Raw genomic sequence first — 12,342 nt, 5'->3', positions numbered from 1 at the left:
CGGTGACAGCATCTTCGTTTTATTTAAAAATAATAAATGAATCCAGAAAATTGTACTTCTGCTGCTAAACCTGTTCTATTCACAGCTGGTCATAGCTTTTAAAAAAAAAAAATTGTCTCCCACTCTGCATGCAGGTTATGAGAAGTACAATTCTATGAGAGCTGATCCAGCACTGTGCTTTCTGGAACGGGTTGGCATGCCTGATGCAAAGGCCATAGCTGCTGAACAGAGAGGGACAGACATGCTAGCAGATGGCGGTGATGGGTAAGGAGGAAATGAAAAAATGAATAAACTTTATCATCACTGTATATGTTGGCATGAGTTCATATATCATATTTTGCTTACATCTCGCCTGAGGATCTGAAGTGATCATATGATGTAAAAAGTACATAGAATTGTTTACAGAGTTGAGCATGAAATATAAATACGTAAATTAATACCCCATATTGATGGCTTTTGTAGCTTTTTTGCTTTTGTCCAGAAAATTGGCCCCCTCTCAAAAACAATATATTTCTTGAAAATATTTCTTATTTTATAGTGGTGAATTTGATAGAGAGGATGAAGATCCAGAATATAAACCAACCAGAACTCCTTTCAAGGATGAAATTGATGTAAGAACTTCAACTTTTTGTAATTACAAATATATGTAACTGATTCACCATGTTTATCTTAATGTGCAGTTCTTAAGTTTTGAGAGCTACCAGATAAACACACCTTACAAAGATTGTTTGCTACTGTGTTTGAGAGATGACATATTTTTCTCCTGAAATTATAACATATGGTCAAAACTGAGAACTAAAGTAAGTTCTGTTTTCTCCCAAAGGAATTTGCAAACTCGCCTCCAGAAGACAAAGAGGAGACCATGGAAATACACCCAAGTAAGACTATAGCAAAGAAGTTAAAAAGGCAAAAATGGACCATGTGGTGAAAGGTGGACTGTTTATATTGCCACATGAGGGGATAGGTTGCGTTTTAGGAAAACACCACAGTAAACTTTTTAGTGCTAAATCTCTTTATCTTTCACATCTTTCGAAACAATTATTTACTGTCTTTGAATAATCCACATTACGGCTTTATGGGTTTCTAATTATGTAGTAGAAATTGAGATGATAAAGACTGGATGTTTCATAATGCAGCCGTTGATGTTTGTGCTGAGATAATCTTGGAAGTTACAGATAACGTTGTTTCCCCAGTATGGAGGAAAATTGCCAAGTTTAAGTGAGAATAATAGAGTGGGAAATCATAAGCATAGGTGTTTCCTCAGAGGCAGAATGATTTTCTTAGTAATATATTTAAAGATGCATTGCATTATTTTAAATACTTACAGTATTCATAATATGTTTGCATTCATAACATTGAATAATAGTGCTTGATGGTTATTTCTAAAAGCTTTACTAGCATTTCTGAGTTCTTAAAGTTGGATGGTTTGATTCTATTTTTTTATTTTCTACCAATATAGTTATCCTGTTACTCATTTGTTAAGCACCAATGTTAATGAGGCATATGTTCTTATCTGATGAAACAGGAATCCAGTTCTAGCCATAGAAACTTTGAAATGTTTAGGGGTGGTTTTGCAGTGCACAAATACTTCTCTATTCTCTAGACAAGCACAGTGAAAGCAATTCTGAGTTAGGCCAACTCTACTGGCCCAACACTTCAACCCTGACTACCCGTCTGCGTCGCCTCATTACTGCCTATCAGCGCAGCTATAAAAGGCAACAAATGAGGCAAGAGGCACTAATGAAGACTGACCGGAGGAGACGTCGGCCTCGGGAAGAAGTGAGGGCACTAGAAGCAGAAAGGGAAGCTATAATAACTGAAAAACGACAAAAGTGAGTTTCTCAGTGATACCTTTCCTTAAACCTCATTTGAGCTTGTGTGTCACCAGTACTGTCCTTCTGTTTTGAAAGAATAAGGGGGTTTGGGGACATCCAAACTGTGTTTGGACTTTTGCTTATTCAGTGACCTCTCTATCTTGCTTCTTCCTTGACTAGATGGACAAGAAGAGAAGAAGCTGATTTTTATCGTGTGGTGTCTACTTTTGGAATTATTTTCGATCCTGTAAAGCATCAGTTTGACTGGAATCAGTTCAGAGCATTTGCCAGGCTTGATAAAAAGTCCGACGAAAGCTTGGAAAAGTATTTTAATGGCTTTGTGAATATGTGTAGACGAGTGTGCCGAATGCCAGTCAAACCAGATGATGGTAAGTTTTTAATGTAGACTGTAGAAATCAACATGACTGCTATGAGACAGTGGGACTGTTTGAAACTTCATGCCCAGGTGTAATGATTTTGAAATGGCTGTACATTTAATCCATGTTAAACAATACAAATTGGTGTCATTGCAGAACCGCCTGATCTTTCCACTATGATTGAGCCGATCACAGAAGAGCGTGCTTCTAGAACTTTGTATCGCATAGAACTGTTGCGTAAAATCCGTGAACAGGTTCTCCATCACCCACAGTTGGGGGAGCGGCTAAAACTTTGCCAACCAAGCTTGGACCTGCCAGAATGGTGGGAGTGTGGTAAACATGACAAAGACTTACTGATTGGTGCTGCTAAACATGGAGTCAGTAGGACAGATTATCACATTTTGAATGATCCTGAACTCTCTTTTCTTGAGGCTCACAAAAACTTTGCTCAAAACAGAGGGACGGGTAATGCAAATACTCTCTCTTCTGTAAACCCTCTTGGTGCTGGCTGCAGTCAAACACCACCTATTGTCCCATCCACACCAGTACAAGAAGAAAAGACAACAGAACAAATGGAGTCTAAAGTTGAAGGGTCTGAAAATCCAGCAGCCAAAGAAAAGTCTGATATCAAAGAGGAGAAAGATAATGCAGATAAGGACACTAAACTGGACTGTGATCCTGAGGCTGAGCCTGGCTCTGTTAAATGTGAATTGAAAGATGTAGAAATGAGTACAGATGTAGACCCAAAATCTATTTCTGAGAAAGGTTCAGAAGAAGACGAAGAGGAGAAACTGGATGATGATGATAAATCAGAAGAATCCTCCCAACCTGAAGGTAATGCATTGGTCAGATCAATTCTGTGTGCTTAGCATGAGCCCCACAGCTGTTGTAACTTGTGCCAGCTGGTAAGTGGCACACATAGAGCCATTATGGAGCTCAGGATGGGCTACATGTAGCAGTTCCTCTGCCCCTCCGTGTATCAGGTGGCTAGATAAGCTTTAATAAAAACTATCCGGCATCAGCAGGTTATTCCCCCACAAGGGATGATTTCCAAGATAGCTTACTGAGCCAATAAGCATGTTCTCTGTGCCAAATGCAGAAAGCCACGGCTCTGCTGCAGTAATTACTGAACAAAAGCCGGAGTTAGAAATGTTGTGTCAGGCCTGGTTGTCTTAACCTTTCTAGTTAGATTGACATTGGGTGGTTGGCAACTTTTGTAGTTAATGCCTGGTCATGGTTGTTATTCAGCAGGAGCAGTTTCTCAGGGTAAGAATTTTGATGAAGAAAGCAATGCCTCTATGAGTACTGCAAGGGATGAAACGCGTGATGGATTCTACATGGAAGATGGGGATCCCTCTGTGGTTCAGCTGCTTCATGAGAGAACATTTGCCTTCTCATTCTGGCCTAAGGTTGGTTAGGGGTAGAACGGCATGTGTCTTTTTCAATACACATAAAATATGGGAAATGTCGTGCCTGCAAAATAACGGTGATCTTTGTATGATCCTGCACTTAGAGTGGGCAAGGGACTTTTTTGGATGAATCATTTGTGGAATAGCATTTTATTCTTCAGTTTCATACAGAATAGCAGAGGAAATGTAAATGGTGTCATTTAGTAAAACAACAGACATGAGTTCTTCATAGGCTTATCACTGTATGTCAGCAGAATCACACCTCTCGCACCTCTATTGATGGAAGCAAACTCATGATTTTGAATGATGGATTTCGTCTGCAGAGCAATCTGCAGTGTTGAGAGCAGAGATTTTGTAAGATCACCTTTTTATTTTGGGGTGAGGAGATTGTAGAGAAGAGTATTGGTGACCTACATGATCTAAGGCATTATGTAATGTTGACAGATGTAATTGTATTAAGGTATCCTGCAAACATAAGCAGTAGTTTTAGATAGGACAAAGCTATATCTTATTTTAGTAATAATGCAGAAAATTATCTAATACAAAATGTTTTTTAAAATATGAAACCGTAACCTTGTAATAAATCCATATATAATTTAGTACTCTGCAGTAAGGGGAGAGAGAGAGAAATAAAGTAGTAATAGTCTTAAGCTTACTAATCACCATAACAGGGCCATCTGGTTTGGGATGGGGGGGAGGGAGGAAGGGCCTTGCTCTTAATAGGCTTATTCCTGGGGAAAGCAAGCAGTCTGTTGCAGCTGCTGAGATTTGCTAGTGGCTTTTGCACTGTTTTGCTGTTCAGGAAGCTAGCTGATGCTCATATTCCCTAACCAGCAGTATTTCTCATAGTTCTGAAGTTTCTACTACTTCAGGCAGGCTAGCATAGAATGTACTTTTGAATACTGAAATGGAAAAAATCAAATGCTACTCATCATCTTTTGTTTTCGGCATGTATTTTGGAAACATGGACTAAAATCTTATTCCAGTCATTGTGTAAAAGTAAAACAAAAAATCCTTCATCTGTATAGGTTCAGCATAAGTAGACTAATAAACATAATTAGAAATTTTTTAGTGTACACGCTTCAGTGAAATTTGAAGTGATAATGGGCGTGGAATGAAAATTGACATTCATTAGATGTCCCTAGGTTGGTGCCCATTTCATAATGCTGAACTTTATTAATAGTGACGCTAATGAGGATCCACTTCCTAGCACAGAATTGCAGATCCAGCCTCTTGGATCTGGAGAACTACAGCTTTAAGATACTGATTGCAGATGTTTTGATTTTTCCCTTCCTAACTGTTGGTTTTGCTAACTACAGAAAGTTTTGCAGTGTAAAACAGTAGTGAGTTTCTGTTAAATTTGTCAATTAGTACATAGTTTTACAGAAAACTTGTTCTGCCTTCCTCTTCCCCCCCCAGTATAAATGCAGCTTTTAAATTCCAGTGATGTTTTATTCTACAAAATTGTCTATGTATTAGCTTCTTGTAAGCAATCACTTTATCCTGACCTGCAGAAATACTTGGTTTTGAATGTATTTCTTAAGCTTTGTAAGCTGGACTGTCTCATTATACTCATTTGAGTTTAAAAGGTGACTTTGACGCTGAAGGTTTGTTATACACTTCTCATTTATGCAGGACCGAGTAATGATCAACCGATTAGACAACATCTGTGAAGCAGTGCTGAAAGGGAAGTGGCCAGTAAATAGGCGCCAGATGTTTGATTTCCAGGGGCTCATACCTGGGTATACTCCAACAGCTGTGGACAGCCCTCTACAAAAAAGGAGCTTTGCAGAGCTCTCCATGGTTGGTCAAGCCAGTGTCAGTGGCAGTGAAGATATTACTGCTTCTCCTCAGTTATCAAAGGCAAGGCTGCATCTCTCTCTTTCTTACCTAGAAGATTTTATCTTGCATGCGTTTCTTTTGCAAAATAGAAAAAATAAAAATTAGCATTTCTTTAAATAAAATAGGAAAAAATAAAAAAAAGTGCTTTTGTGAATACAATGAAGGCTTTCTTTTGAGAGTTATATGTTTGGACTTTTATTTTAAATTCAACATAGCAAGCAGAGCTTTGCTAATGTTTGGAAATGCTCATTTTTCATTAGGAAGATGCACTCAATTTATCGGTTCCACGTCAGAGGAGGAGGAGACGAAGAAAGATTGAAATTGAGGCTGAGAGAGCTGCCAAGAGGAGAAATCTTATGGAAATGGTTGCCCAGTTACGTGAGTCTCAGGTGGTCTCAGAAAATGGACAAGAAAAGGTTGTAGATTTATCAAAGGCCTCACGAGAGGCAACAAGTTCTACCTCAAATTTTTCATCTGTTACTTCAAAGTTTATCTTGCCTAATGTCTCCACACCTGTGTCTGATGCCTTTAAAACTCAAATGGAGCTGCTGCAAGCAGGTCTTTCACGCACACCCACAAGGCATCTACTAAATGGCTCTTTAATAGATGGAGAACCACCCATGAAGAGGAGGAGAGGAAGAAGGAAAAATGTAGAAGGGCTTGATCTGTTATTTATGAGCAACAAACGGACATCATTAACTGTAGTAAGACAGCAACCTTTTTGTCTTATATTTGTTCTTCTGTATCTAGTACTTTCTGAATGTGAGTTTAAAGTGGTGTTGTGCTACCCCTAATAGTAATGCACAGTTTTTACCCAACCAGCTTTGTGTTTAGAGCTGCTACTTCTTTTTGAATGAAACAAGATGGTGTTCGTATCAAGTTTTTACTCTAGCAAATTGTGACTGAGCTTTAAGTAGCTTGTACTTTCAAAAAGACAAGATTACTTTTTTTTTTACACAAACCAAATTTATAACAACATACATTTTGAGGCTTAAATATGACTTTCTTACTGTGCAGAAAAGGGAAGGTCATGGAGGTCATTAACTGGAAATACATGAAAATTGCTCTGTCTTCAGCTGTGTGTTCTTTAATGTTCAAGGATGCTAAATTTACAAAATTCTCTAATGTAACAATATTGCTTTACATAGTATGAATATTTAAACCCCATTAACTCTTGCATGTGCAAAATCTCTTCGAGCATTTAGCTTCAGTACCTGAAATTATTTCTCCCAGGTAACTGTTCCCTTGAAATGAGAATTAATACAGATGTTAATGTTTTCAGGAGGATGCAGAAGTGACCAAAGCTTTTGAAGACGATATGGAAGCCCTACCAGCAAGGAACATTCCATCTCCTGGTCAACTGGACCCAGACACTCGCATCCCTGTAATCAATCTAGAGGATGGGACCAGACTGGTGGGAGAGGATGCTCCTAAAAATAAGGATTTAGTTGAATGGCTTAAATTGCATCCTACTTACACTGTAGATATGCCAAGTTATGTACCAGTAAGTATGTGATTCTAAAAGCATTGTTGTATTGAAGTAAGGCAGAAGTTAGTTTTACAGATGTCAAAACTAATTTCCTCACACTGGACGTAGTAATTGGATTTTTTTAACTGTTGGTTTTCAGCAGAGGTTTTCTCCTTAGCCACACTTAATATAACATCTAAACCCCAAAGTGGCACAAGAGTGTATGGGTTGCTTTTCTGTTCTTAGTATTTGTATGTGTTAAAAAAGTGTTTGTGTCAAGTTCTGCAGAATTTCTTCACTGGATAACAAAAAAGATTTTTCTGACACAATCTGAGGGTAAAGCAATTGGTCCCTTCTTAAAGTTGTTGTAAGAAGAGGTTCTATAATTGGTGATTTTTGTCAAGAAATTGAAAAATTAAAAAGAAATACATTTCTTTTCTTTCCAGAAGAGTGCAGATGTGCTGTTTTCCCCATTTCAGAAGCCGAAACAAAAACGACACAGATGTCGAAACCCTAATAAACTGGATATAAACACCTTGACAGGAGAAGAAAGGGTACCTGTTGTAAATAAGCGAAATGGAAAAAAGGTAAAAATTAAGTTAGTTCAGTGAAGGTCTTTAGTAATGTCTTTGCATGTGGAAAGCAGGCTTTCTATTCCAAGCTTTGTTTTTAAAAGTTTAATAATTTGGCACTGGCAGATATTCTTACTGAAATGTAACATCCAGTTCCTTTAATTCCTCCTTTGTTCTTCTGACATGAACTTATTAATCACTTGAGTAAATAACTCTTACTTTTTGAAATTGTGTAGCATATTTTTTCCTTATATCAGATACGAAGTCCTGCCTAGGCTGCAGCATTTTACTAGATTTTTTTTTTTATATAAAATGCTGTGTTTCTCAAGTCTAGTATCATTAAGTGGTTTCCGTGTAGTTTTCCAGAATCTAAACTGAAAGTCTTCATTGCCATCCTTCAGAGATTAAAGTGCAGATAGAAAATGTTCATATAAATAATTGTTTGGTTTTGGGGTTTGGGGTGGGTTTTTTTTAGTATTAACCTTGTCATTTGCATTAGATGGGTGGAGCTATGGCCCCTCCAATGAAGGACTTGCCAAGATGGTTGGAAGAAAATCCTGAATTTGCTGTTGCTCCAGATTGGACTGACATTGTTAAACAGTCTGTAAGTGAAACTTTCATTCCATGCTTCATTGTAGATTATAGCATGGAAAAGTTGGAGGCTGTGTAAATTGATTATTATGTCTTTATCTTATAGCTGGTTTTGAGCTGAGGAAATTGTAGCGTCTGGGTGGGAGTTACCCAGCTCAGGGTGGGATGGTGATAGGAAGCTGCTGCAGAATGGGATTGGAGTACATGTGAAAAATCAGCTACAGTAAGGCAGCCTTCATCGTTTCGTTTTGCATTATATTTTTCTTATAAGCAACAATCCTTAATAAACACAGATATTAATACATTAGGAACTATTAAGAAAATATTTGTCATATTTATAACAGAAATATAATCTGTCATCTTGGTAACAGACAGCATGAAAAGATTTTCTGCCTTTTGTTTTACCACAGTTGTTTGAAAATAAAGGGTACAATTCTACAAATACTCATTTTAATAAAATATTAGTATACTGAAGTTCAGTATGAAGTACAAAGCTATAAAGTCATAACTGCAGTATATCAGAGGGGTTTTTAATGAAGCTACAGAGTTTCAGCATGTTTTGTTTTACTGCTGTGTTTAAATATACAAAATCTGTGACTTTGCTTTCTTCGGTTTTTCTTGCGTGTTCTACTGATGTTCCCTTTAGCAGCTAGCGAGTCATGATTTGCCAGGTTTGAAAAACCAGTCACTTTGGAGTATGCTGAAATTCTCTTCTCTTCCAGTGTCATCAGTTAACTGCTGAAAGCTATAAAAGCAAATCAAGAATAAAGCTTGTTTTTTACATTCCCTTTTCAGGGTTTTGTTCCAGAGTCCATGTTTGACCGTCTTCTCACTGGACCTGTTGTGAGGGAGGAAGGAGCAAGCAGAAGAGGAAGAAGGCCAAAAAGTGAAATTGCCAAAGCAGCTGCAGCAGCTGCTGCTGTAGCATCAACTTCGGGAATCAACCCACTACTAATGAACAGTCTGTTTGCTGGAATGGACCTCACAAGCCTCCAGAACCTACAGAGCCTGCAGTCTCTCCAGCTTGCAGGTCTCATGGGCTTCCCATCAGGGCTAGCAACAGCTGCTGCTGCTGGGGGGGATGCTAAAAATCCGGCTGCCATGTTGCCTCTGATGTTGCCAGGGATGGCAGGATTGCCCAATATGTTTGGACTAAGCGGATTGTTAAATAACCCGATAACGGCTACTACTGGAAATGCCACTACTACTTCCGGTCAAGGAGAGACTGAGGATGGCGCTTCAAAAGCTGAAGAGAAGAAAAATGAGAATGAAGAGGAGAACAAAGACTCTGAGAAAAGCACAGACACTGTTTCTGCTACTGACTCTGCGAATGGATCTGTCAGTGCTGCTACTGCGGCGACTACCGCCACTGCCACTACTACCACCACCACCAACACTGGATTGCCCACAAACCCTCTGGCCTTCAATCCTTTCCTGCTGTCTACCATGGCTCCTGGCCTCTTCTATCCATCTATGTTTCTACCTCCAGGACTGGGAGGATTGACTCTGCCCGGTTTCCCAGCACTAGCAGGACTTCAGAACGCAGTGGGCTCCAATGAAGAGAAGGCTACTGACAAAACTGAAGGAACTGCCTTTAAAGATGAAGAAAATCTCGAAGGCAGTGATGCAGAGGAGAGCCTTGATAAAACTGCAGATTCCTCCGTTTTAGAAGATGAAATAGCACAGGGTGAAGAATTAGACTCACTTGATGGGGGGGAAGAAATAGAAAACAATGAAAATGATGAATAACCAGTACCAGTTACAGTTAAAGTGTTTTAAACTTTTGACAAGTGGTAGTCCTACTGTTTACACTCACAGTTAATGTCCATACTTAGTTTTTATAAGCTGTTCTGTAACATAGTGTAGCAAAAAAAAAAGTTCAAGTCATGTTATACAGATGTGTCAAAAGGTATCTTGGTCATTAAGTATTGTGCAGTGCATTATTTATTATCCCTAGGAGAGATGAAATTTGAGACGTGATCATGTCTTTTTAAGGAAATTGACATAATGCTCTGCTTTTTTCTTTTCTTTTGGTACCATTGGTATTATGAATTAAGCAGCAATTTGTTATCAAGTGGCACTAATAGAAGGAAGTGCTGCTTAAAGGAAGGATGAAGTTATATATTTAATTTTTTTTTTTTTTTTTTTTTGCTGTGAAGGTCAAGATGAAATTTACCATACATATCGTACTTGCGCTTCATTTTGACTGTATGGGAGTTCACCCGCTCACATGCGCGCACACACCCACACACACACTCTCTCTCTGACAATCTTCATGATAGTGTGAATGTCTCTGTCTTGAGACGCAGCAATAATAAGGCAGCTGTTGAATGTGAAGAGTACCTTTTGGAAATTAACCCGTGGAGAAGGTTCTTACAGGATTAAAGCTACAGTTTAATCGTCTCGTGATCTTGTAATGCACTGGTATAAACAAAAAGAAAAAAATCAGGTACCTTTTTTAAATTAAAGGACTTTGTTACTTTAGCCACAAAGCTAAACAGCATTACCTCAACTCTAAACTAGCCTTGAAGTTTACAGACATGACTTTGTAAATGTATTGTTTTTCTTTGTTGTGATGTCTTTTTATTTTTTTTCTTTGGAAACTGCTATCATGTAAGATAAGATGTAAATTGCTGCCAACTGTAGTAATGATGCTTTTAATAAAAGTGACCCATGATATGCAGAGATGTAATTATAGAATGTAGTGTTTAGGGACATCAAAACTGGTGTTGACTTTCTGTATTTGCATTGTGGCTTTTTTATAGCATTTTTCTGCTATAGTCTTTTTAGATTAGTGGCTGTAAATGCTGAACTGATCGTCTTCGAGGGACTAGGCAGGAAGAGAAACCTTGAATTACCTTCATATTTTCCACTCTAAGTAACTCTACAGAAATGCACACTAAAAACCCTACTTTACTCCTTCAAAGGGGCATGAGATACTGAGAATACTTTAAAATGTGTTCAGCATGTGATAATGTGGTACACTAGAGAACAAAAGGGCAAAAGAAAAATGAGGCTTTAATAGGCACAATATCTAGGTCATTTATCCTTGTTTAATGGGTAGAAAAACACAATGCTGTAGTGACAGCAAGGGATACAAAGGCTCTGTGGTATCCTGTAGACCAGAGCTTGTGATGCCAGAAACCACTGTGTCAAACAACCTACATGAAACTAAAACTGACCCACTTTTCATAAAAACCAGTGTCTCTTCTGGAGAGCTACCGATTTGTACCCTTTTGTGACCTTTTGATATTTGAGATAATGTACCATTTGAGAACTTCTGTTTTCACAGTGTTGTCACCTTGACACACACATACACAACCATCTCGAGAGTGAGGATAAAAGGTTAGATTTTCAGTGGAGTACATGAAAAATTAGTTATTTGACTAGCCAGCTGTGGGTGGACTCCCATCTTAGGACTTAATATTATCTGTGCTTTTGGAATGCTGGAGAGCTGCAAACCTTGCTCTCCTGTCCACTGTGAATTTGCACAGGAACTCAAATGGACAAGTATTGCAAGGCCAAAACTGGGTCCTGAGCAGGGGGACATATGAAAAGGGGCCTGAAAAATTTTCATCTTTCATCATGAACAATGAAAGTAGCTGAGAAATGAAAGCTTAGGAAGTGAATTTTGTGTGAATGAATCACAGGCACGTACTGTTGAAATGAATAGATGTCAGGATGTCTCGTACTGCCACTTAAATAGATCATACAGAGTTAATGAAGGTCAGGAAGGATTCCCCCCGCCATGTACATCACTGAATGGTTGACGAGGTGTGTTATTCCTTCCTCTTTTCTAAAACATCGCACGTAGACCTCTCAAAAGTTGAGAGGCTGAAAGCCGAGGTACATTAACTTGATCAGGTGTGTTACATACTCTGTTAAATTTGTTCAGGTTGTTGTTTAAGTTGCTGAAATGCCTTGTGTCTTATTTTTTCTGGTACCTATAGAATTCCCACTGTAGAAGTTGGAAGGTGCTTCCCGTTGTGGTGTATTCCACATACTGATACCAAATAGCTTTTTCGGTTTGGGTTTTTTTTTTTTTTCAAATTCAGTTTTATAATTCCCAGCAAAAATTTACACAGACTAATGATATCCCTTGGGAGGCACCTTTTTAATTGGCAAAACTAGAAATTATATTAAGTGCTACACTAACCCTCTTTCTTCTCCAAACCCCCTTCCTCTGTCAAAATGAGGGGGAAATTCTGGTAACTGGCTGTAGGTTTTTGGCACGAAAACATCCAAGTTGTGGCGTAGGGTGTCCAAGCA

General features: G+C 38.5%; 1 protein-coding gene across 2 annotated transcripts in view; it reads left to right on the top strand.

The window, feature by feature from the left end:
• Positions 1-11,089, top strand: part of CHD7 (chromodomain helicase DNA binding protein 7) — a gene marked incomplete at its 5' end in the record, with an annotated part of 92,505 nt that extends 81,416 nt beyond the window's left edge. The window contains 13 exons of one of the 2 annotated variants that reach the window (XM_081996606.1): positions 135-264; positions 539-611; positions 824-878; positions 1,604-1,832; positions 1,995-2,203; positions 2,348-3,025; positions 3,440-3,600; positions 5,236-5,463; positions 5,703-6,146; positions 6,725-6,946; positions 7,357-7,497; positions 7,982-8,086; positions 8,869-11,089. In XM_081996606.1, coding sequence (XP_081852732.1) covers positions 135-264; positions 539-611; positions 824-878; positions 1,604-1,832; positions 1,995-2,203; positions 2,348-3,025; positions 3,440-3,600; positions 5,236-5,463; positions 5,703-6,146; positions 6,725-6,946; positions 7,357-7,497; positions 7,982-8,086; positions 8,869-9,822 — 3,629 coding nt within the window. In that variant the 3' untranslated portion in view covers positions 9,823-11,089. The remainder of the gene's footprint in view (positions 1-134; positions 265-538; positions 612-823; positions 879-1,603; positions 1,833-1,994; positions 2,204-2,347; positions 3,026-3,439; positions 3,601-5,235; positions 5,464-5,702; positions 6,147-6,724; positions 6,947-7,356; positions 7,498-7,981; positions 8,087-8,868) is intronic. The other variant, XM_081996607.1, reaches the window with a different exon arrangement.
• Between the last annotated feature and the right edge of the window lie 1,253 nt (positions 11,090-12,342).

This window comes from Phaethon aethereus, assembly GCF_964289735.1.
Source record: "Phaethon aethereus genome assembly, chromosome: 2".
Taxonomy (NCBI): domain Eukaryota; kingdom Metazoa; phylum Chordata; class Aves; order Phaethontiformes; family Phaethontidae; genus Phaethon; species Phaethon aethereus.
This window is presented reverse-complemented; position numbering and strand designations above follow the sequence as displayed.